This window comes from Eupeodes corollae, chromosome 1 (genome assembly GCF_945859685.1).
Source record: "Eupeodes corollae chromosome 1, idEupCoro1.1, whole genome shotgun sequence".
In the NCBI taxonomy this organism is placed as follows: Eukaryota; Metazoa; Arthropoda; class Insecta; order Diptera; family Syrphidae; genus Eupeodes; species Eupeodes corollae.
This window is the reverse complement of record NC_079147.1, coordinates 234,595,034-234,620,026: the sequence shown is the minus strand read 5'-3', so window position 1 is coordinate 234,620,026 and position 24,993 is coordinate 234,595,034. Positions and strand designations below refer to the sequence as shown.

Genomic DNA, 24,993 nt, shown 5'->3' with positions numbered 1-24,993 from the left:
AAAAGAGGCAAGGATGCGACCCACACTGATAACTTCCTTTTCCGTCTGTCGATTTGTCTTGCTTAAATGGTTTGTAGGTTCTCGTATTTTGTTTAAAAAGTTGTCAGTTGAATTATTTAAAAAAAAATAAAAATTACCGACAATATTTCGCATAGGATGAAATAGTTTAATTTCAACATCGATTTTTGTCAACGAGATTTTAAGTCGAAAACCTATTTTTACCACTTTTAGCGGATTATTTTTCAAAGATTTTATTTTTATATGAAAAAATTGGCTGTTGGAATTTCATACAAAATTTACTGAATGTCGAAAAAAAATAGTTTGAAGCCAATATTTCTAATTTTTAAGAAGATATTTGAGTCGAAATTCCATTTTTTTTGTTAACTAGAAAATTTGGACATTTCTCGAAGTTTCAATTCACCTAGAGTCGAAATAAAAGATTTTTAGAGAGATATCTGTGCGTAAGTTTGTACGTACGTTTATACGTTAGCGACGTTTTGCCGTCGCCCATAGCTCAAGAACCAGCAAAAATATCGACTTCAAAAAAGTTGTGTTGTACAGAGAATAATGCAGAAAGATGCAGAAAGGACTCTCAAAAATGTCAAGTGGGTAGTTTTTTTTTACCATAGCAGTTTAAAAAAAGGTCAACATTTTGTTTTACCCAAAATATCTCACGAATTGTATTGACGTGATACAAAACAAATATATTTTTGAAAAAAAAACAACTAACGGTTTTTTTTATAAATAAAAAACATATTCGTCACCTCGAATACTTTACGTTTTTGACATCTGGTAAAATTGTGAGAAAAATCGAATTGACAGTTTTTTACAAAAAAATAAAAACCAAAAAAAAACATCGCCAACATCAGTTGGTAAAAATTGATTCGACTCAAATATCTTTTCAAAAATTTCAGATTATGGCTTCAAATTTATTTTATCTTATAAGGAATATTGTGTTTTCAACATTCATTAACATTTTGACTTAAATCGAATTGACATTTTTTAACAAAATAATAAAACCTACAAAAAAATTACTAAAAGTTCGTAAAAAATTATTTTGTACTCAAATATCTTTTCAAAACTTTGAGACTATGGCTTCAAATAAATTTTTTTATAAAAAAAATATTGTTTTTAACATTCTGTAAAATTTTGAGATAAAACGAATTGACAGTTTTCTTACAAAAAACCTAAAAAAAAAACAATTCTTAAACTTAGTACAAAATTTACTTTCGACTCAAAAATATTTTCAACAATTGAAAATATTGGCTTCATACTAGGCTTTCCGTAAATTTTTTATAAAAATTCAACAGCCAATAATAATAAATAATTTTTTTAAGAAATGCTACTAAAATTGGTAAAAATTGGTTTTCGACTAAAAATCTCGTTTACAAAACTAGATTTTGAAATCAAACTATTTCATCAAATGCAAAATACTGTCGGTAATTTTTTAATCTTTTAGAATAATTCAACTGACAACTTTTTTAACAAAACACGAAAACTTACAAACCTTTTAAGCAAGACAAATCGACAGACGGTATAGAAAGTTATCAGTGTGGATCGCATCACAGCCTCTTTTTTTAGGTTTTAATTATTTGTAAAAAACCGTGAATTCTATTTTTCTTAAAATTTCACCAGATGTCAAAAACGATATTCTTTGTTGCATACAACTATTTTGGTGATAAAATCAATTTTTGTTCGTAAAATACTCGAGGTGAGAATTTTTTTTTCAGATTTTTTGATATAGAAAAAGCGTTAATTGATTTTTTTTTTTCAAAAATAGACTGTTTCGGTATCATCACATCACAATACGTTTAGTTAGTTCGTATTAATTAGTTCGTGAGATATTTTTTTTTTAAATTGATATGGTAAAAAAACCCACCCACTCAATTACGAAAATACTTTCCCGAACGTACGGCGTACGAATTTAAGTACAAAATCTTTTATTTAGACTCTAGGGACATTGAAACGTCGTGAAATGTCAACATTTTAAATTCGTTTAATCGGAACGATTACAACAACTTCCTATGGGAAGTTAATTAAAGCTTATTCAACAAACTAATGTTAACTCATGATTTTATTTTTAGATTTTTAAACACAGTTTAAAAGGACTTTCGGACATATTTATTTTCAAAACTAGTCTTTGAAGATCAATAGAGTGTAACCGCATTTTATTTCCTAGTGGGTTTCGTTGTGGAACCACAAAATGGACACTTTTTTTATGTGTTTGTTCTTAATGTTTCATGACAAAAACCAAATATATTTTTGCAAAATGTAATTAACACCTTCGGGAACAAAGGTTTAAATTGGTTTAAGAACTTATAAATACATATATAATTAACTTGAACCAACCATGTTATATTTGTATGTATGACTATTAAAAGAAAAGAATTCATATAAATAAAAACAAACAAATTAAGAAACCATAAAGAAATTTTGAATAAGGGTCATGGACTCATATTGTTTGTTTTCAAGGCTAAGTCTGTTATGCTCATCTACGTTACTAGCGTACCAAATATTTTACTTCTTGATGTGAATTACATTTTTGAACGGAAAATGACTTTTCGAATGATCACTTAATCAACTTCATTCAACAATTGAACGTGATCTGCTTTCTAATACAATACACGTTTTTTGGCCATTTCACAAACATTTCAGTTTTGTATTTTTGGTCTTTATCTTAGATTTGAGCCCATAAATATTTACATAGATGTAGGTTATATATGTTTTTTTTTTTTAAAGATAGTTATCATTAATAAATAAAGTACTCATACATTTGTCTATTTTCATTTTGATTTTATTTACAATTCACTTATGCATTTCAGCAAAGCTTAAGCAATTAACTTGTGTAGTCTATCGAGACCAACGTTTTTAAAACGATACCTTCAACCTACCTTTTTATATTATAGCTTTTAAGGTAAAATCATTTCTGTTGTTCTGTTCCAAAAGGTTGATAAAATTTAAACAGATATTCATTAACTTTGTTGTCAATTGCGTCATTCTATTAATAAGTTATTCAAAAGTTATTCATCCCTATGCACTTTCTTTTAAAATGACAATAATTGTATTGTACGTAGACAGTCTGGTGTTGTGGCTAATAAATATTTCAATCCACGTCTCTGAGAAATGTGTTTTTTTTTAATAAAAGTTTTATGGGAAAAATGAGTAAATAGGCTAATTTTTAAATTTTTTTTTAATAATTAAAGCGGATTAGAAACAAAAGATAAAGATAAGATAAACAGGCTTCCGATATATTGCAATCGATGGAACCTGGAAGTTAATTTGCAAAAATCGAAGATGATGATTTTCAGAGGTGGGGGTGGCATATATTCAGGAAATGAGCAGTGGAAATATAACGGACAGACAATCGACATTGTGCGCGAGTACAAATACCTAGGAGTTTTGGTAACCTCAACCCTGAATATGAGACAACATCTGGAGGGAAAATTGGTGGAGGCCAAGCGCGCAATTTCTTCGTTATGGGAAAGGTGCTTCAGAAACAGGTATGTTGTTGAACACAGTCAATCCTGCTCTACGGAACGCAAGTTTGGGGATATTCCGCCTTTGAATCTGTGGAAAAATTCCTAAGATATTTTGTGAAAAGAATACTTTGTCTACCAAAAACTACCCCAAACTACATGGTTTACCTAGAAACAGGTACACCACCTTTGATTATGGACACCCTCGCAATACACTTCAACTATATTGTAAAGGTATTTGAAATGGATTGTAATCGGATACCAAAAAAAGTTCTAAGAGCAGCTATCCAAGGAAAAGGATCAATGTTTGAAGAATAGACTAACCTCACCGAAACATGTGGTACAACCATGAACATATCCTCAAGGGAACAACCGTCAATGCTAAGGAGAAAGTTCAATGAGATCCTCGAAAAGTTTGGCAGCATCTTGTTTGAGAGATATGCATCTGTCTAGATGCTACTATAATCGTCTTAACTATAACCTTCAACAGAACTCGTACCTTCTAAATAAGAACTCATTAAATAAAATAAATATCATTTTCAAAGCAAGAGGAGAATTGCTCAGTCTCAACTTTGTACCTGCTCAGCATTCTCAACGGCGACCAGGGATGGGATGGACTTTACAACTATGTTATCACAGCACTGCGTTATAGAAAAGCTATTATTGAAGAAGATTTTTAATTATATAAAATAGTAAACAAAACAAATTTTAACAATTTCTGTATTTTTTCAATGAATTCATATTATAATATGTCACTCTGGTAGACGGCCAAATAGGCCATACCAATTAGGCTTTAGAAATTAATAGTATGTAATGTTATTATTCTAAGAAATAAAGAAGTCAATTAAACTAAACTAAACTAGAAACAAAACAAAAATGTTCCTCAGTTCTTTTAATATCGATGAACTATCCTATCAAAAAGTCCAAACAATATTAAGTTCTTTTGGAGATAGGAAACATTATACCGGACAATTCACATCGAATAGCTCCAAATAGGACTTGTCAACAAATTAATGTTTGTATTTGCAACACAAACCAAACAATGCTTGGTGTGAAAATTTCTGAATTCGATAATTGAATTCATTATCATTTCATTAGGATTAAGCTTCAAAAGATTGATCAAACAAAGAAACAAACTGTACAAACTACACACAAAATGAACTTAATACTACGGAAGTGTGTCAAAATATCAAGTTATGAGTTATGTCAAGTTTGAAATTTCAATCAAGGTCTATGGGGCTATTCTGCAACTTTTACAACTCACTACAAAACGTCCGTCTTTTTGTATGACAGCAAATACTTGGTCGTGTTGACGATTGAGTTTTGCACAATTATTTCCAGAAGTACATATATTAAAGAAGTTGCATGACAATGCTTCGCCTTGTCTAAAACCTTTTTTGAACTTTTTCCGATCTTAATAGAGCAGCGTGCATTCTCCATCGTCATTCTGCACAAACGGATAAGTTTGACAGGGATTCCAAAACTAGACATTGCTCGATAGAGCTCTTCCCTAATGGATGGTGTCATACGCGGCTTTAAAATCGATAAAGAGATGGTGGGTATAGATTTAAAGCTCCTGTGTTTTTTCCAAGATCTGCCGTAGTGTGAATATTTGGTCGATAGTGGACTTTCCTGGTCTGAAGCCACACTGATAAGGACCAATCAGGTTGTTGACGAACGGCTTCAGACATTCACATAATATGGCAGAGAGGATCTTATACGCAATTTTAAGGGGACTGATGCCTCTGTCGTTGGCGCAGTTTAGAGGGTTTCCTTTTTTATGTATCTGGCAAACTATGCTGAGATTCCACTTTTCGAACATGCTTTCTTCCGACCATAATTTTGCAGATGAGTTGGTGCATGCTCCCTACCAAGTCATCGCCTTCTGCTTTAAATAGTTCGGCAGAATTGCCGTCAGCTCCAGCAGCTTTGTTGGACTTCAGTTTAGACATAGCTATCTTCACTTCGTCGAGGTTGGGTAGGCGGAATTGTTGGTCTGCGTCTTCTAGGTTGAGTGGTTCTTTTTTACTTACAGTGGAATTCGATTCAACATCGCCGTTATATAATTTAGAGAAGTGGTCTTTCCATATTCTCAACACAGACTGCTGTTGTAATACGGTCTTCCCCTGATCGTCCTTAGATGCTTCGGTTAGTTGTTGGTAATCTTGGGAGGGTATTCAGAAATAATTAGTAAATACATTATAAAATGGCAAACCAAACCGAACATGAATTAAGTGACAGCTGTCAAAAACTTCTTCCTAGCCAAGATTAAATTCTTCAAAGTCTTCCTTACTTCTTTTGTATCGGTTTCCTCTACCAGTTATCTCTTTTTTTTAATGTTTGTTTAAATACTTGAATTTTTTTTCTATTTTTCATTTAATTTTTCAAGAAACTCAAATTGACACTAGAAATTATTAAGAAGTGCCTTCGAGGCTTTAACATTGTCTGGAGAATATTTTCTTTTTCCAGTACCCATATGCATTCAGTTATCAACTGGAAATCTTCTTCGCGTCATCTTTCAGTAAAACCCCACATACTTGCGAAATTAGGAGAACACTGTTAAGACCCCACCATTCATCCTGTTCAGACTTTTTACCGTCATCACCATTGATTTCATCGACCTCTAGGACAACTACCATAGTGCAGCAATTCTGAGTGCATTCAGAAACCCTATTCACAACCACACAGAAACTTAAGAGGCAGAAGGATTCCTTAAAAAATTAACTATATTTAATTACAAAAATAAATAAGGAAATTAATATAGAAAATAAATAATATTATCAACTTCTGTATAATCACACCAATTGATTACTGATAACTTTTTAGAGTTAATTAATTAAATATTGAACTGACTTATATACAATAAGATCGGGTCCCTAGTGTCGAAAAAACCAAATAGAAGTTGTCAGTCAATTAAAACTGTTTTCAGGAATGATTATTTGATTTTTTGTAGTTAAATAGTTCTAGGGTCACTATTAAACCAATTTAAAGCTTCAATAATCGTCTCTCCTTTTATAAAACATTATTTTAGTCTAAAATTGTATGTTTTTTTTTCTACGTCTTGAAAAACGAAACAAATAATTCATATATCGACAAATTTCTTAAGCTCAAAACTTGTATAAATATTTAACTGAATCAATTCTATTCATATAAATATCTTTAGACACACGATTAAGAAGCAGACTTTTTTATCTTTTTAAAATACCAAAGTAACATGTGCATAAGTCTGCTATACTTTCTTAAAATAAAGACAATAAATATTAACAAATGTTTTAAATACGTATTACCCAATTTGTCAGTGAACGTTAAAATTAAAATAGCACGTGGTATGAAACAATACCGAGTATAGTAGACCTATTTAAGAAAAAATAAATTTGAAAATTTCTATGAATGTACATTTTAATTTTTAAGTTTTCGACGAATGACGAATGTCTTCCCAAAAAAAAAACTCTCAATCCTATTGCCGGATGAAAAGTATCAACTATCAATTGATAAGTACCAATGTTTAACATTTTGCATTCCAATTGGTAAGAAATTTTATAATTCGGAGTTTTGTAGAAATTTGTAAATAACAGACCAATATTTTATAACATAATTAATTAAAAGTTTCCTGGTTTTTTCAATTTATGAAATGTAAAAAAAGCCGAATTACAGTATTTATCAACTGTCAACAGTTGACACTTCTTGTAAGGATACATTTTTATCTGTGTTTCAGGTAATAATTAAAAATTATGTAATGAGAATTCAAACGAAAAACCCAAATCAAAAATATTGACATACAGTCGATTCTGTTAACATATATTCAAGGTCAAAAATAAAAAGCGTGTTCTAAATATAAAAAAACGCTTAGTCAGAAATATGTATGTACGTATACCCTCGTAAACAATAACTAAATGCCTTCCACACCACATTAATAAATTTAGTATTGACTTAATAAAATTCATATTACGGTATAATTGACACAAAAGAGTGTGATAGCTTTGATTGAGATTCATTATCAGATCTAAAAGTAAATAACAATTAAGAACAAATTATGTTTGTATGGCATTTGTTTGATAAAAAATAATAATAGTTAAACACTTTCTAGACAAAATAACGTCAACACAAATATTGTTTCGTCACGTACTAAATAATTTACCTACCCTAAATTTTAGACAAATTAGACATAAAAGAGTATTTTTGACTGATGATGAGTTTTTTTCTAAACCACAAGGTTATTATTCAGAAGATGCATTCAGCGTTTAAATGACTATTTGAAATTTCACACATCAACGAATGTAATAAGTCAATATTTAAATTGGGATTTTCCAGTTGTCCGCACAAATGTGAGTGTGAGACATGTGACAAGTAAAATTATGTTATTTTATGTAAATTTCCATATCCAATCCCATCTTATGGTGTCTATAAACTTTAGAAGTTCACCTTGGAAATCAATTTCGTTCCATAATATTATGGATGTATAACTGGTTCGATCTGTTCGAAAATGACTTCCAATTCCAAACCGAACTCTTATGCTGATTATTTCCGGTAGTGCAGCAGTAGATGCCTATATATTTATATCGGATGATATCGAATGAATATTGATTTAATCGAAAAGAAAAGTGGATTTAAATTTGTCAATAAATAAGAACTGCAACCGGCTTTTGCAGATGGTCAAGTTCGTTTTCATTTGGATTGTACGACTTTATAGTATGTAGTGGAACTGCTTTTTATTTTAAGAAGAAGGTATGTAAGTCCACCCTCCAGTTACAGATACGCAAGTTCTCATCTTAACACTATTAAAAACATAAATTTATGAAACTTGTTTTTGAACTGCGTGTTAATTTCTTTTCTTTTTTTTTTTTGAAAGTTGTTTATTCTTTGTTATTTTGTGAATACAAATGGAAGCAGAGTTACTTATAGAATTTTGTGATACAACTTAACTTTCATGGTGGTTAATAATTACGACTGTTTCGCAAAAAGAAAGAAGTTAAAGAAAATCACTTTCGATTCAATGACGTAATTTACAACCAGACGTAGAAAACATTTAACTACTTACTTTGTAAATGTAATTTATTTTCGACGTTAAAGAATAAGAAAGTCATTGGGTGCAATCCAGGATTGTACGAATTGACCATTCTCCATTTATCAAGTGGTATGATGCAAGAAAAGACGAGCTATCATTTCTTGAAACAAGAACTACTCGTATAGGGTTTTTCAATAAGGGCGATCTACCCGCCCTTGTGTGGATGTTGCAGCGTTTGCAGTATGGCACGTAGCGCCGCCGCCGCCGTTTTGCTGGGACCGCATGTCGCCGAGGTCTATATAGTTCAATTTGGGCCATAAGAAATCAGTTATCATCGATCGTTATGAAGAGCTCGCTGTTGACGGCCTCACTAACGCTGTTTTCAAAATAGTACGGACCAATTACGCCACGGGCTATTGAGGATTCTTTAGCACATGGTAAACCTTGCGTGGGTTGGTGTCGTACCATGTACAGCAATTTTGCTTTTTAATACAAACATTCATCCAAAAATGCGCCTCATCACCAAATATGATTTGTCGAAAAAAATTGTGGCCCTCTTCCAAACGATTCGAAGCCCAGTCAGCAAGCAAACAGCGTTGTCTGTGGTCATGAACTTTGAGCTTCTGGGTCAGTTAGATCCATGTCTCGAAAGAAAATTCGACAAGTTGAAGTCTGCTGGAGGCCAAATTCTTGTGCACGGCGAGGAATAGACTGCCTCGGGTTCTGCTGTACACTTTTACGTACCGCGGCAATGTTCTTTCCTTAAATTTTCGTTACAAACACATTTGATATCGAATGAATTAGAAGAAGTTCTAGAAATGAATTTTACAGTAAAGTATAGTTCTCCGAATTTGCAAAAAAAAAAAAAAATACAATTAAAACTTTGCCACCACTCAATCTGCTCGATATTAGTTTTTAAATAATATTAAAAGCTTATATAGCTTTAATTATTCGAAATTGTAGATGATCTTGCATTTGACATAGCAAAATTTCGATGACTGGTTAAAAAATGCAGATGCTGAGTGAATTGAGTCCTGGATTGAATTTTTTACTTTAGGATTAAAGATTAAACATAACACTGAAAGTTGTTTTAAAGTCATAACATCCTTGTCTTGAAAATCCATTTCGCGAAAACAATTTGACTTAATGTATTTTTATTAAGTCATAACTTTCATAAATCGCCCTTAAATACCAAAACAATCTGGCTTTAGTTTTTTTTTTAAATGACAACACATACAATGTAATCACCTAAAATATTCTTTATTACTAATGTTTAAGTATAAAGTTGAAGTATAAAGTTAAACTTCTTCATCTCCAGAATAATTTCCTACGAATAGTAACATTTGTTAAATTACTACAAGGTTTTTTAACAGGGACGCTACAAAAGTAGAGCGACAGAAACAGCAAACTACGCCACATTTCTTGCTGCCCTTTTGACATTTCTCTTTAGTAGGGTTAGCCATTTCATGATGCAAAGATATAAGAGCCTGTGACCTCAACATTAAGAATGCTACGTCCAATTTATGGTCGTCATAATCGTCCTAGCAGATCAACAATTAAGCGTCCCGATGTATCGAGAATATTACTGCCGCTGAGGCTTCAGTTGCAGAAAGCTCAAATGTGTCTCACAAACGTCGTTCTCAAGCGTTGCGCATCTGTGTGACGTCGTCGTTGTGACGAAAAGATCTTGGCCTTCATCCTCACAAGATTTAATTGACGGAACAACTGAAGCCATTTGATCACCAGAAGCGTGATACGTTCGTGAATTGGACTGAGCAATAATTTGGAAATGATTCGGATTTTCATCGAAAAATTATCTTCAGCGATGAGGCTCATTTCTGGCTGAATGGCTTCGTCAATAAACAAAATATGCGGAATTGGTCAGCACGTTCCCATGAGTCATCATTGCATCCCGACAAAAATTACGGTTTTTTGTAGTTTTTGGGCGGTGGCGTCATTGGGCCGTATTTCTTCCGTGACAATCAGGACCGGCACATTACTGTAAATGGAAATCGCTACCGTTCAATGATAACCGAATATTTTTAACCCCAATTCGATGATATGGACTTGGAGAACATGTGGTTCCAACGGGACGGCTCTACAAGCCACACAGCGAATGTCACAATCAATTTATTGGAAACCAAGTTTGAAGAACGTGTTCTCACGAAATGGTCTAGTCGCTTGGCCACCTCGGTCGTGCGATTTGACGCCTATAGACTATTTCCTAGAGCTAAGTCAAGTCTATGGTCTATGCCAACAAGCTAGTGACGATTGATGACCTTCTTATAAATATCGAACGTGAAATTGCAGCAGTATCTGCCGATTTATGCTTGAAAACCGTCGAAAATTTGGTTCAGGGTCTAGACTTCTGCAAGCGTGCCCGTGATGGGCACTCACGGGGTTATTAGTACCCTTTATATGTCTATATTTAAACACAGTGCGAGCGTTAGGAAAATAGGGAAGGATTTAAAAGGAGATACCGGTGCACATTGGTCTTAAAGTTCTGAACATCAAAATGGGAGGGAAAAACAGAGTTGGCCAAAGCATTCCACATTCTCGATGTGCGATTTAAGAAAGAATCTCTATACTTGACAGTACGCCAGAAATTGAGCTCAAGGGTAAACTGATGATCATTCCTAGAAGTGCGAGTATTACGGCTGAATTGTTTAAGGGGTGGAATGCAACTGGCTAATTCGGCAGAACAATGTTTGTAAAAATATCGATAAAACAACGAAAGGCATGAAACATTTTTGAATTCTATCCAAGAGATTTAAACTTATTTTGGGGGCACCTGCCCAGATATGCGAATTATATTCAAGCTTTGGACGGATAAAAGCTTTGTAGATTATACCAGATTAGAAGGGGTGAAAACTTTCTTGCATCGTCGGAGAAATGCTAAGCACCTGGCAGCATTTTTGGCGATATCGAATATGTGATCACTCTATAAGAGGTGATCTGTAATACACATACCGAGTACTGATAGTTGATTGGTTTCCTGGAAGCAAGTGTCACTCATAGATAGTGGCATTGAGGGTTCGTTTTTTGATTCCCCATTGGACAATGCTGTCAAGATCAGAATTTAATGAGCTTATCATACGCTGCCGTTGAAATTCCACACCGAAGGATGTGAATCTAGAAACGAATATGAAAAGCTGAGGGTACTGTAGTCAGCGAAACAGTTTAATGGATAAGAAGTAATAGACAAAAGATCGTTTATGAATATAAGGAAGAGAGTCGGAGACAAAACGGAGCCCTGGGGTACACCAGCATTTATTTTATGAATTTCAGACTTGAAACCATCCAATAAAAGAAGAGATTCATCAATACCAAAAGCACGCATTTTCTATAAGAGAGCTTGGTGCCAAACTCTATCAAATGCCTTTGAAATATCAAGTGCAATAATCTTACTTTCTCCAAAACTATGTAAAGATTTGTTCCACAGTTCGGTGGGATGAACCATGAAATCACCGAGGACCTATTGCTACGAAAGCCATACTGTCGGTAATTAAGAAGCTTCCGTTCTTCAAGATATTTCTTAAGCTGAAAATTAATCAGTGTTTCCATGACCTTAGAAAGAAGGGACGTAAGTGCAATTGGACGATAGTTTGAGGGAGAGGAGGATTCGCCTTTTTAAGGGACAGGCTGGACAAATGCAGTTTTCCATCCACTCGGGAAGAGACCTGTAGTATAGGACAGATGGAAAAGCTTACGCAGTGGTTTTGCAAGCGTTGTAGAACACCTCTTCAGAACAATTGGGGGAATACTATCCGGGCCAGCGGATTTGTGTATGTCAAGGTCTTTCAGTACTCTTTCGACTGCACATTTACGCTCTAAAGAACAGGAGGACTCATGACACTATCCGGTAGCGTCGAATTAACAGCAAAATGAGCTGCAAGCAAATTGGCTTTATTAATCGAGCTTACATAGGGAGTGTCAATGATGTCAAAATGTATCCCAAGGGTGTCACGACTAGTCAACGAAAACTTGTAACAGCGCGTTGACAATTACATTGGCGCTCACTTTGACATTTTTGAATTACAGTGTTGAACAATTTCAGTGACCGTGTAATGTCTAAGTCAATGCTATTGGGACACGATGACTCGTTTTTGGAACTGTCAATCATAGCTTTAACCGTGTCTCAAGCCACAATGTAACATTTTATGTAATTTAATGGCATTTTATAGAAACGTACAATATACAAAAATTTTGATCATAATTATAATCAAATCCATGATGGGTCTTAAAAGAGCAACAGAACAAAAGAATGAACCAATATAAAACAAATGTAGATGTGATGTTGATTTGTCAAAGGCTCTATCTGTCTCGCAATGTATATAATTACCATTGTTGCTTGTAGCTATTATTTCAAAATAGGTTAAGAATATTAACTAACTAATAATTAATTCATGCAATTGAATGATTAGAACCTACGAATCCTGTATTGGTTATTTGTTCAGGCGTATTTTAACAGGATACAAGTAGGAAGTGGTGTTCAATATGATAAGTGCTGAGAATAAGTCATGTTTCCTAAAAATGGACAATCCTGTTCTTTTGTTTTCTGCCAACTTAAATTGGATTTCGAACCCTGGTATATTTAACACTTGACACGATGAAATAAAAATCAATACGACCCTACAAAAATGTATCGTCCCTCTCAAGGAAATCAATTTTCTTCAAAAAAAAAACACCCATTTTACTTCAATATTTGTGTTATTTCTTTTGTTTATTGGTTTAAATCAATTTATTTAAACACTTTAACCAATTTTCAAAAAAATTCCATACTTGAGAGAGGATTGGCACAAGTTTAACTACTTTTTGTACTACCGTTTCACCACTGATATTTTACTCTCATGTGATTCTTATTCAAAACATCAAATTTAATGAATATTCCAAGCTACGTTAACTTTATCATCATATTTTCGTCTGGAATATCTTAAGAAAAAATAAAAATACTTAAACATCAAGTGCAAGTTTTCAAGGCTAATAAATATAAATTATCATTATTTTGTTTTAGGTTTTGACAATAGTATTACTCAATATTGATTCTAAGAACGCGACTCAGCAATTTAACTGATATTAAAAAAAAGCAACTAACTCATAAATTAAATAGTTAAGATTCTCTAAACAATCGTAAACTATAACAATTCATTTACTCATAAAGATCTGTCAAAGGCGGTAAAAATAAAGATACATCTATATTTGCAGATCGTAAAATGAAATTCACATCTTTTATCTCTATCTTCTTCATTTTGTGTCTAATAATTAAAAACAAAAAAATAATTTATTTTTCAGATAAAAATGTCAACGCACGTGAATCCAACATTTGTGGGAGACGATGGCAAAAATCTAAACAGGCATACACAAAAGACACAACCGAGTCATCTGCCTCCCCCCTCAAAATCAACACCCATAAGTGTAATAATAATATAAAATGCATAATTTAAAAATTATGTACAATTATTCAATTAATTATTATTTCTGTTTCTTTAAATAGAATGGAGCTTCCAAACCTGGCCTGGAACGTGATCTTTGGGGAAATGACATTGAATTTCTATTCTCGTGCATAGCAATGTCTGTGGGTCTGGGCAATGTGTGGCGTTTTCCTTTCACAGCCCTGGAAAACGGTGGCGGTGCTTTCCTCATTCCATACCTGATAGTATTATTTTTAGTTGGTAAACCGATCTATTACTTAGAAATGATTGTTGGACAGTTCTCGAGTCGGGGGTCTGTCAAGGTATTCGAATTATGCCCTGCTATGAAAGGTAAGTCTATTTTTCGAAAACTGATTTTAGGATAGATATTCATAAGCATTCATAAACATATTTTTTAAAATCATAATTTGTAACAAACAGGCGTGGGAATTGGCCAAGTGGTATCAATCTCAATGGTAACCACTTATTATGTGGCCATAATGGGTATAACCCTTAAATACATGTTCGATTCCTTCTATACTGTCTTGCCATGGACAGAGTGCCAAGAAGCTTGGGGTTCAACTTGTGTTGCCTCAGACATCAATAGCACTTACAATGTTAGTAGTTTTAAAATTGGCGAAAGACAAACTTCGGCAGAGCTTTATTTTATGTAAGTTTTAATCATTTGACCAACTTGAACAGTCTTGATATCGGTGATGGGTTTTGTTTTTATCTATGTATCTATTAACAAATGGTGGTGGAAATTTTATTTGTTTTAGTATTTTGTGCGTGTTGTTGCTTACAAAATAAAGACGCTTTTTATATTGATTCACACCGGTATAGGTCAGTTCCTTTCGGATGATTCCATAGACATGAGGTATTGCAACAGATTCTTTAGATGTTTATTAATTGGGGAAATTTTTGTATTTATTGTTGAAAGTCAATTGATATCAAAAATGAAAATAGATTGGAATTGAGAGGAGTTCAATCAAATTGTCAGTCTTGAGTCTGAGTCTGGCTGATGGCAGCAGGCAACGGCTTCGTTAGAAGTGTGAATATACAGTGTTTCTTTTCCGATAGACAAATTAAGTATTGAAACCCCAATTAGTCAAGGGAAGGAGGCACAGTTTGTGTATTTGGAAGGTTAACAGAAATGTGCCACGAGATACAAATAAATAATTTCTGTAGAGTATATGCCCAAGGTTTTGAAGAGGAAGGACAAATTGGTAATTATTGTTTTCTTTTTTTAGTTTGAGGACTTCTTTACTTAAAAAAAGAATATAGCTAAGAATCACAAATGTATATGTAATGTACATATTTATTTATGTCATGCCTCAATTAACTCTTAAATATTTTTGTTTATAAAACTTATGACCAACAAATTTCCAACATAGAAAATGTACCTATCTGACCACTTAGTGTAGTGTTAGCAGTTAAAAACTTTAGTAACCAAGAATTGGTACTTGATATTACACTTACCTCTGACTCGATCCACAATATGATTTCAAACTGGCATGTCTCAAAAGAGAATTCTTTCTCTGACCACAAATACATTCAGTTTGAGCTCAAAGATGTAGCAAATACATCTACCGGATTTCGAAATCACCGGAATAGGTACTAACTGGGAGCGTTATAGGGAAGTACTAGCACAACTGCTTAATCACAACCTTCTTAAAAGCTCCTCCAGTAAAGATGAACTAGACCTTTCTGTAAATCATCTCACCGAAGCCTTAAATGAATCAATGAGATCTTCATGCCCTGTAACCATATTAAAGGGTAAAAAGAAACCTTATTGGTGGCGTAAAGAACTAGAACCATTCAAAAAGAGCTGTCGCAAACTCTTATACAAACAAGCTCGAAAGCAATATAAAAAAGAATTAAGAAAGAGTAAGAGGTCTTCTTGGAGAAATTTTTGTGGTAAAATAGAAAATACTTCAGAAGCCTCAAGACTCAGGAAAATTCTCTCAAAAAGTCCAACAATACCCAGTGCTTTAAAGACAGAAGCAGGCACGTGGACCATCACAGATGAAGAATCTCTTAATCTGTTATTAGACACCCACTTTCCAGGTAGCTCTAACATAATCAATGACTTAACATCAGAGTTTTTAGCTTATACAAGCGATTTAGTTGATCTAATAACGCGGGAAAAACTGCAATGGGCCATAGACAGCTTTGATCCATATAAATCTCCAGGACCAGACGGAATTATTCCGGCCGAACTACAAAAATGCTCAGACATGATTATTCCACCATTGGAAATCATTCTGACAAGCTGTGTAAGGTTGAGATATATTCCCAAAGCCTGTAGAATGGCAAAAGTAGTCTTCATTCCCAAAGCAGGAAAACCCTCACACGTTAACCCTAAAGATCTACGACCAATCAGCCTATCATCCTTCCTTCTTAAAACCTTGGAAAGATTGATTGAAATTTATAAAACCATGTCTCATTTCCACAGCTCAACATGCTTACTCTAAGGGAAAATCAGTAGAATCAGCACTTCACTCACTGGTACGTACTATTGAACATTCCCTCGAATACAAAGAATATAACCTAGTAGCGTTCCTAGATATTGAAGGAGCTTTCAACAACGTCAGCTACCAGGCAATCACAACAGCAATGGATAAGCTGAAATTAGAGAAGTCACTCATAGATCTTATAAGTCTCATGCTCAAAAGCAGGACAATAATTTCTAACATGAGAAGTTTTACTACCACCAGATCGGTGAATCGAGGCACTCCCCAAGGTGGAGTCCTTTTGCGTCTTTTATGGAATATGGTAAGAAACGACCTACTTACAGCATTGAAAGCAGAGGGTTTCAAGGTGATTGCCTATGCTGACGATGTTGCGATATCCGTATCTGGAAAGCATCCCCAAGTTCTCTCGGAACTCGTACAAAATGCCCTAAATAGGCTAACTAAATGGGCTAAGCAATGTGGATTGGACGTCAACCCACACAAAACAGAATAAATACTCTTTTCGAAGAGATATAAAATTCCTCAGATTAGCCCACCCAAGATTAGAGGAATACCATTAAGCTTTTCCGATCAAGCTAAATATTTGGGCCTCATTTTAGACAAAAAACTAAATTGGAAGGCAAATATTGATGAAAGAGTCAAAAAGGCTACTGTAGCGCTTTTTACTTGTAAAAAGGCCATAGGATCAAAATGGGGCTTCTCCTCAAAAATAACCCACTGGCTATACACTTCGGTAATCAGGCCGATACTCATTTATGGAGCCGTCGTATGGTGGACCGCACTGGACAAGATGGTAAATCTAAATAAGCTCATCAAAGTCCAGCGGTCAGCAGGTATGTGCATCACAGGAGCACTTCGCACAACACCAACCGCAAGCACTGGAAGTGCTTTTAAACCTAACACCACTTGACATCTTCTCTAAAAAGGTGGCTGCCAACTCATGTGTAAGGCTTAGAGCCACCTCTCAATGGACCAGTAACAATATTGGACATACTACTATTCTAGACAATTTCAAATCACACGCCTTCTACGCCTGCAGCAAAACTTTCGGCAAAAATAGGGACTTCAGTCGAAGATGATTTTATGGACGTACACAGCCGTAGTACGTCCAATCTTAACATATGGGCCGATTGTGTGGTGGCCTGCTCTTAGCAAAGACTATAATATTGATAACATAAAGAAGGTTCAGAGAACAGCTTGCGTGGGCACCACAGGGGCCATGCGTACTTGCCCAACGGACGCCTTAAACGTTGTTTTGGATCTTTTACCAATCGACCTTTTTATTAAATACATAGTTTCTTGCAGCGCTGTTAGGCCGAAGGAATCAATGAGCTGATTGTCAAAACCTTATAGTCACAGCAACACAACGAAATTGATTCCCTCAGATATTATCTCGGTTGACACTGACTACTGACTACTTTGAGCCTTAGTAAGGGTTTTAAGGTTATTTTCCCATCCAGAGAAGATTGGGAGGATGACATCGTGTCGATAGTTTTTCAGGCTGAACTGATCTGGGTTCCGGGCCATAGTGGTATCGTGGAATAATGAACGAGCCAGGCAAGGATCAGCCCTTCATAGCTCACTTGCGGAAATGGTTAACATTCCTCTTGGTGCTATGAAGGGTAAAATCTTTTCTATCTACCAAACTGAATCAAACCGAAGGTGGAGCAATTTACCCAACTGCATTATATCCAGGAAGATATGGTCCACCTTCAATAAAACCCGTACAAATGATCTTCTATGCAGGTAAAGGCAAGACATAGCCAGGATTGTTGCGGTTTGTACCGGACATTGGCCTATAGGAGTTCATGCAGAGAAGTTGGGTATCTCTTACAACACCTTCTGCCGTAGTTGTAGTGACCAAAGAGAAAGTAAAACCTTAATCCATTTCCTCTGCAAATGTCCTGCTTTGGCAAACACCAGAATGAAATGCTTTGGAAAAAGATTCTTTTAAGAACTCGATGAGCTATCTTGGACAAAGATTAGAGACCTAATCTTTTTTCTCAATGCGACAAAATGGCTCTAACATAATCGCTATGAAGCTTCTCTATCAATCTATCCCTTTCAATCAAAGGTCAAACGAGTTTTTGGTATCAAAACGACGCACTACATCGCTAATTGGATCTCAGGCTAGGTTGCCTTGAGATCGCCATTTCTACCTACCTTTTGTTGCTTTCACGATTTATTGAGAAAAACGCTACAAAAATTAAAAAAAAAAAACAAAAAGTGAGAAAGAATCTGATATTAAGAACTTCCTGGCTTTTTTTGACATAGTTTTTTCGAACTCAATTTTCGGATACTATTGCTATCAGTCTGCTTACTCGTAGATTGGAGCTGATGTAAGCAAATATTTTACTCTTAAAGGAGTCAACAAAACTTACAAATTGTAGAGAGAAAAATGTTTGGTTTTTGAATTTAAGGAAATAGGTGCATTTAAGTACATCATTTCTCTGAATATAAAATAAAAACAAATTAAAATGAACAAATAAGTTGGGAAGAAGCTTCAAAGTTTTTATATTAATAGATATGAAACGTGAGTTGTGTTTTTTAATTAGCCATTTGTTTAACAAAAGTGTCACTTTTGATGTTTTCGGGACATTTATATTCTTGAACATCTTAAGCAAATTCACTTCAGAAAATCAGTTTTGAAGTTGAGCGAGCGAGCTTGGTAGAGTCGTACAATACGTCTAGTTGCACGCACACAAACAAAATATCAAAGACTGCCGAACTAAAACGACGTTAGACGATGCATGGATAGGTGGCATTGAGTGAGTGGCGTAGATTAATCTTAATTTTCTTTTCGAAAATCATTAGAGCGGTTTTTTTAAGTTAGTTTTTTATTAATACAATTCTTAAATTTTGTCTTTAAAACATTTTTGGTTTGGAGTTATTTATGCTTATAAATATACATTTAAATTTCGTTGAGTGGTGAACAACCACTTTCTAAGATATCAAGTTTTGAAAAAACAAATACAACGACAACGACAAAAACTTCTTGAGAAAACTTAAAAACTTAAAAACAAAATAACGGTTTTATGAGGGGTACCCTTCTGGGCCAATACCAAAATATATGTTTTGTGTAGAAAGAAGCCGACAAAACAAAATTAAAAAAATCGGTTCATTTTGAAAAACAATTAATGTTCCATTTTAAAACCAAAACATTTGTATGTGGACTGCTTTTGTTTTTCGAATTAAAGAAATGAAAAAACAGCCTTAAGACTAAATTTTATGAAAATAATTTTAAAGCATTACTGAAGTTACAAAAATGTTAGTATTTTTTGACAGCAAAACCCTTTTTAGTGAATGTCGTTAAATAACTAACAAATATTTAGATAAAATCATTAGATATTGGTCAAAATTTGATGAATATGTGCTCAGTTTTTGGAATAGGGCTGAATTTTCGATTCATATTATGTTCTTGGTCCAGTTCTCAGTTAAATGTGATGCCTTTGGAAACAAAGTTTTAGGAAGTAAAATACAAAAACAGTTTTTTCAATTTAACTGAATAAAACCTATCTTGAATATAAAAAGAAATCCCAATTGAGAAAGAAACCAAATTACAATTAGCTTAAATTTGATAATATCATTAGAAAGTTGGCCAAAGGCTTTAAAATTATTAAGTGTTCTAAGGTATTTGAGCACTTATTCAACAATGAAAACAAATAAGTTATTGTCAATCGTTTTCGCATAAGACCATGTTGTTTTATATAATATTTATGAAGTCAAAATTAAAAGTATTACAAGCAACTTGCTCAAAAAAATTTACGGGATAGTGGTTTTATGCGATGAAGGGGCGTTACCATTGATTTACGTTGTTTCATGACAATTGGAGGAATTATATCTTGGACAAATGATACTTTATAAAGATAATGAAATATTTTGTTTAAGCACATTTTAGCATTATTGAAGGTAGTTTAAGAACAGTCTTGCAAGTATCGGAAGAAATTCTCGTCTATTTTTCGGAAAAGGGCGTTACACATTTTCTTGAGGACTAACTAAGTATTTTTAATTAAAGGGTGTGTACATTTTAAGGGCCGATGTTGCTTTGAATAAACAAAAATTAAATTATGTATGAAATAAAATATTAGCCAAATGGCCAAACGCGACCTGCTCGGCACTCCTCCATCTGATGGTTCAAATTTTCGATGACTCTGAGGCATAATTGTTAATGTTAATGTACCGATTTATATCATCCTTTACCTCTTGAATTGTCGCTGGCTTATCGACGTACACATTTTCTTTCAAATAATCCCAAATAAAGAAGTCCAACGAACGTGTCAAATTACATGATCTTGGGGCCAATTGAAATCGCCACCACGTGACATAACACGACCATTGAATTTGTCACGAAAAAGAGTCATACTTTTCTAAGCTGTGTGTCTTTCTTTTGTAAAAGGTGCGTACTGTTAAAACCACATATCGTTCACATCCATATTTCTCAATTCGTGGATTAAAAAGTTCGTTATCATCTCACAATAGCGAACACCATTCACAGTAACTGCCTTAAGGGGGTCGTTTTGGACAAAAATACGTCTGGATGATTCCTCCAGCCCATAAGCAGCACCAAAAAATCACTCTTTGGGGGTGCATTGGTTTAAAAATGCAGCAATTCTGCTTGCTGGCGAATCCACTAAGGTAAAAATATGCCTCATCCCTAAAGATGATCTTTTTTGTGAATGACTCGTGTCATTACTTGCCACTATTTTGACCATTGGCGACGATTGAAATAAGGGCAGGATGTAGAGGTCCAGAGGCCTCGGGGCAATAAAGAAGCGGAAGCCCCCTCGGCCCAAATTATTTTCAGAAAAAAGTAAACCATTTTCATTCACTCGATTTTTTCAATATATAATTTATTGTGAAACGAAGTAGATTCCAATAGTATTGAAATCTACTTATAAATATGAACGGAAAAAAGAATCATCTAAGATTAAATTTGAGGGGTTAACGAACAGATCCCTTCGACCTTTTTTTGCCGAAAAATCATTGATTATTTAAAAGGACAAGATGTTAACTAGTTGGAATTTGAAACAAAATTTTCCGAAGTCGCTATTGTGGAGGCCCCGGGGCGTCTACAACGCTTACTCTCCCCTCAATCGGGCTCTGATTCAAATGGTCAAGAGACTTTAGTTCTTGAATCAATTGCACCTTATAAGCGTGTAAATGCAAGTCTATGCAAAAGCATGAGAGGTGCAATTGTTAGGCACGTCGACAATTTAAGGTGGACGGCTTTTCAATCACACTATCGCTAACAGCAACAAAATTTTCTACAGTTCGAGCTTGCACTGGTGTTTTTACATCTTCTCCCAACCCCGTTTGTTAGATTTTGTTAACGATTTTCAACATAGGCCCTTAAAATTTAACCACCCTTTATTAGTAAAATTGACGGGATAGCCATTAGATTTCCTTTTTTATTAACAAATTTATAAAAAAACGTTTGGGGATTAATAATAATACATACATAAATAATTAGAGAGATATTAAAACCCTTAAAAAAAAGGTCTAAAACTAAAGGTTGATTTTAATACATATGATTTAAAATATAACCAGCATAAGTGTTCATATATGCGTTTCGCCCCGGCGTAATGGTTGGGCTCATCAGAAGATGACCATTACACCTTGTATTGATGCATATTTTCCCGAATAAATCGAGATTCTAAATAATCCGAGCTACATAGAGCAACTGCGAATTATATAGTTGCTACAAGTCTTCAAAGAAGAATTTGATGTTTTAGAAGCAGGGCTTACATTTTTAGAAGATTTTGCTATATTACGTCTACTTTTTTACATTTCTTAGAAGCATTTTCGTTCGTTTTAGGACCTTAATAACGCCTTAATGGAAAAATGATTATAAATTAAATATATAAAAGAAGAACCATAAATACATTTTTAAAAAATCCAAATCTGTTTATTACGAAAAAGTAAATCAAGTTCTTATTTCCTTGTAAACCTAGTCTTAGATATTATTGACATTTGGTGAAAAAAACCGTATTATACATAGCTTACGCTTTTCTTCATTTTAAAATCATATAAATGGGAATCATCAAAACATATTAATTAAACGCAAAACTCATTAAAATAACAATCATTTAAAATATCCATAATAAATGCCTTCATACTTTATCACTTAAAATAAGTTTAACATTAAAATATCAATTTCTAAGGTGTTGGACTTGGTCAAGTGTTTATGGTGTTCCTGCTTGGTACATATTACGAATCAGTAGTGGCATTGATCTGCTACTACTTTGCAAGTTCGTTCAGATTTCCATTGCCATGGGCTAACTGCCGACATGAATGGGAGGCTCGTTGCTTTGATTCATCATCTGGAGGAGAATTTAATAGTTCTGGTTCCATATCTAACATAGAATATCTTAAATTTGTGGAAAAAACTAGTAATGACACAATAATGACAAGCTCTGAATTGTTCTTTATGTAAGTTTTAAGTCTTGGTGATTGGTAGTTTGATATTGTAGATAGCTTCATCATTTTATTTGTACACATTCTAAAATATGGTTAACCATTTTTTTAATAAAACAAAAACAAAATCTACAGAAAGGAAGTTCTTAAAGAGAAGGACACAATAGCTGATGGCATTGGATATCCAAACTGGCCACTAGTTGTGGGACTGTTTCTTTCGTGGATCATGATTTATTTGCTGATCATTCGTGGAGTTAAGAGTTCGGGAAAAGCTTCTTACTTTCTTGCCATTTTTCCATATATCGTGATGTTTATTTTACTCATAAGAGCTGTTACATTGGAAGGATCTGCTGATGGAATCATTTATTTCATCAAACCTCAATGGGAGAAGATCTTAAGTCCAAAGGTTAGAATTAAATAGATCACTATTCTTTTCCCAACTTCACCATCATTTTCTTCTTTCTCATTCACTTACCATCTATCCTCGCTTTAAATGTTTCTTCACTGTCCTCTTCTTATTTTTTTTTCTTAATTCTTCACACAGGTCTGGTACGCTGCCGTAACTCAAGTCTTCTATTCGCTATCGGTTTGTTTCGGAAACATCATCATGTACTCGTCTTATAACAAATTCAACCACAACGTCTACCGAGATGCAACTATTGTCACACTCCTCGACACATTCACCTCGCTTTTGGCAGGTTTTACGATATTCGGTATTTTGGGACATTTAGCTCATGAAATTGGAACAACTGATGTCGGAACTGTTGTCAAAGGAGGTACTGGGCTTGCCTTCATTTCTTACCCAGATGCTATCGCTAAATTCAAGGCTATGCCACAGATTTTCTCTGTTCTCTTCTTCGTCATGCTGTTTGTCCTGGGAATTGGCAGTAATATTGCAATGACATCGTGTACAATGACCGCCATTCGAGACAGTTTTCCAAACATCTCACAGTCCTATTGTGCTCTTGGAATATCCGTCGTTAGTTTCCTCCTGGGATTGCTATACGTTACACCGGTAAAGACTTATTTCGACACTTAAAAGAAACACAACCTATATTATCTTTGTTTTACTACAGGGAGGCCAATTTATCTTAACACTGGTTGACTACTTCGGAGCGTCTATGATTGCTTTGACTTTGGGAATTATTGAACTTTATGTGTTCGCTTGGGTCTATGGTGTTGATCGCTTATGCCGAGATGTCCAATTCATGATCGGAAAAAGTCCAAGCTGGTATTGGAGAATTTGCTGGGGAGTTATCACACCTTTAATTATGACATCGATCTGGATCTACACCTTTGTTGCATATGAACCCCTTACCTACAAAAATGTACAATTCCCTAACTGGGGCTATGGTGAGTTTACATAACACATTAAATTTGAATTTCCTTTTTATTGAAGTTTTTCCATTTTTATAATTTCAGCTATTGGATGGACTATTACAGCATTCGGAGTTGTTCAAGTTCCGATTTGGGCATGTGTAGCTATTGTTAAACAACCTGGTGATACATTTATGGAAAAAGTTCGTGGTGCATTCCAGCCAAAAGCCAATTGGGGTCCAAATGATCTTATACTTCGAGAGCAATATCACAAAGAAATGGCAATTTATAAAGATTCAACACGAAATCTAGGTTTTTGTGGAAGTATAAGACAAAATCTTTTCGGATAAAATTACATTTAATATATTGTTCTTTTTGAGAAGTCGATCCGTGACTGAGGCCCTAAATAAGAGTACTTAAATAAGCTTTAAATAATAAATAAAACCATTAGTTAAGTTTTATTACCTAAGAAATAAACCATTTAAAAAAAAAACTTTTAACAGAGCTCTATTTTATTTTATGAATTGCTTTCGAGACAAAGACGACAGGGAAATCAATTTGATTTCTTGACATCGATATTTTATTGAAAATATCTAATTGGAATATGTTTCCAATTAAATTAAGTTCAATCACTTCACACAAATGGAAAGCACAATTGTGATGATGCCTGCATCAAGAAATGTATTTAAGGATTTAGTGCTCCGGGCGAAATAATTTTGCCACCCTTTAGAACGATGAAAATTAAGTATTTTTGTGAGTTTAGCTTCTATATTTATTAAAGCTAAGCTTTTAAGGCGTTTACAACCACGAAGACTTCATTGAATCGTTTTTCTTCTTGACGATTCCGTTTCGGTCCATTTTGTAACTTTCAGAGGTTTGGATTTTTCCATTTCTTC

The 24,993-nt window shown here is 34.1% G+C and overlaps 1 protein-coding gene across 2 annotated transcripts in view; it reads left to right on the top strand.

Moving 5' to 3' along the window:
- LOC129940556 (sodium-dependent nutrient amino acid transporter 1) overlaps nt 1-24,592 on the top strand; it is a 36,600-nt gene extending 12,008 nt beyond the window's left edge. The window contains exons 2-8 of one of the 2 annotated variants that reach the window (XM_056048934.1): nt 13,774-13,896; nt 13,976-14,243; nt 22,528-22,795; nt 22,916-23,186; nt 23,325-23,795; nt 23,857-24,133; nt 24,203-24,592. In XM_056048934.1, coding sequence (XP_055904909.1) covers nt 13,780-13,896; nt 13,976-14,243; nt 22,528-22,795; nt 22,916-23,186; nt 23,325-23,795; nt 23,857-24,133; nt 24,203-24,447 — 1,917 coding nt within the window. In that variant the 5' untranslated portion in view covers nt 13,774-13,779 and the 3' untranslated portion in view covers nt 24,448-24,592. Of the gene's footprint in view, nt 1-13,773; nt 13,897-13,975; nt 14,244-14,333; nt 14,563-22,527; nt 22,796-22,915; nt 23,187-23,324; nt 23,796-23,856; nt 24,134-24,202 lie in introns of both variants that reach the window. The other variant, XM_056048935.1, reaches the window with a different exon arrangement.
- Nucleotides 24,593-24,993: the final 401 nt, after the last annotated feature.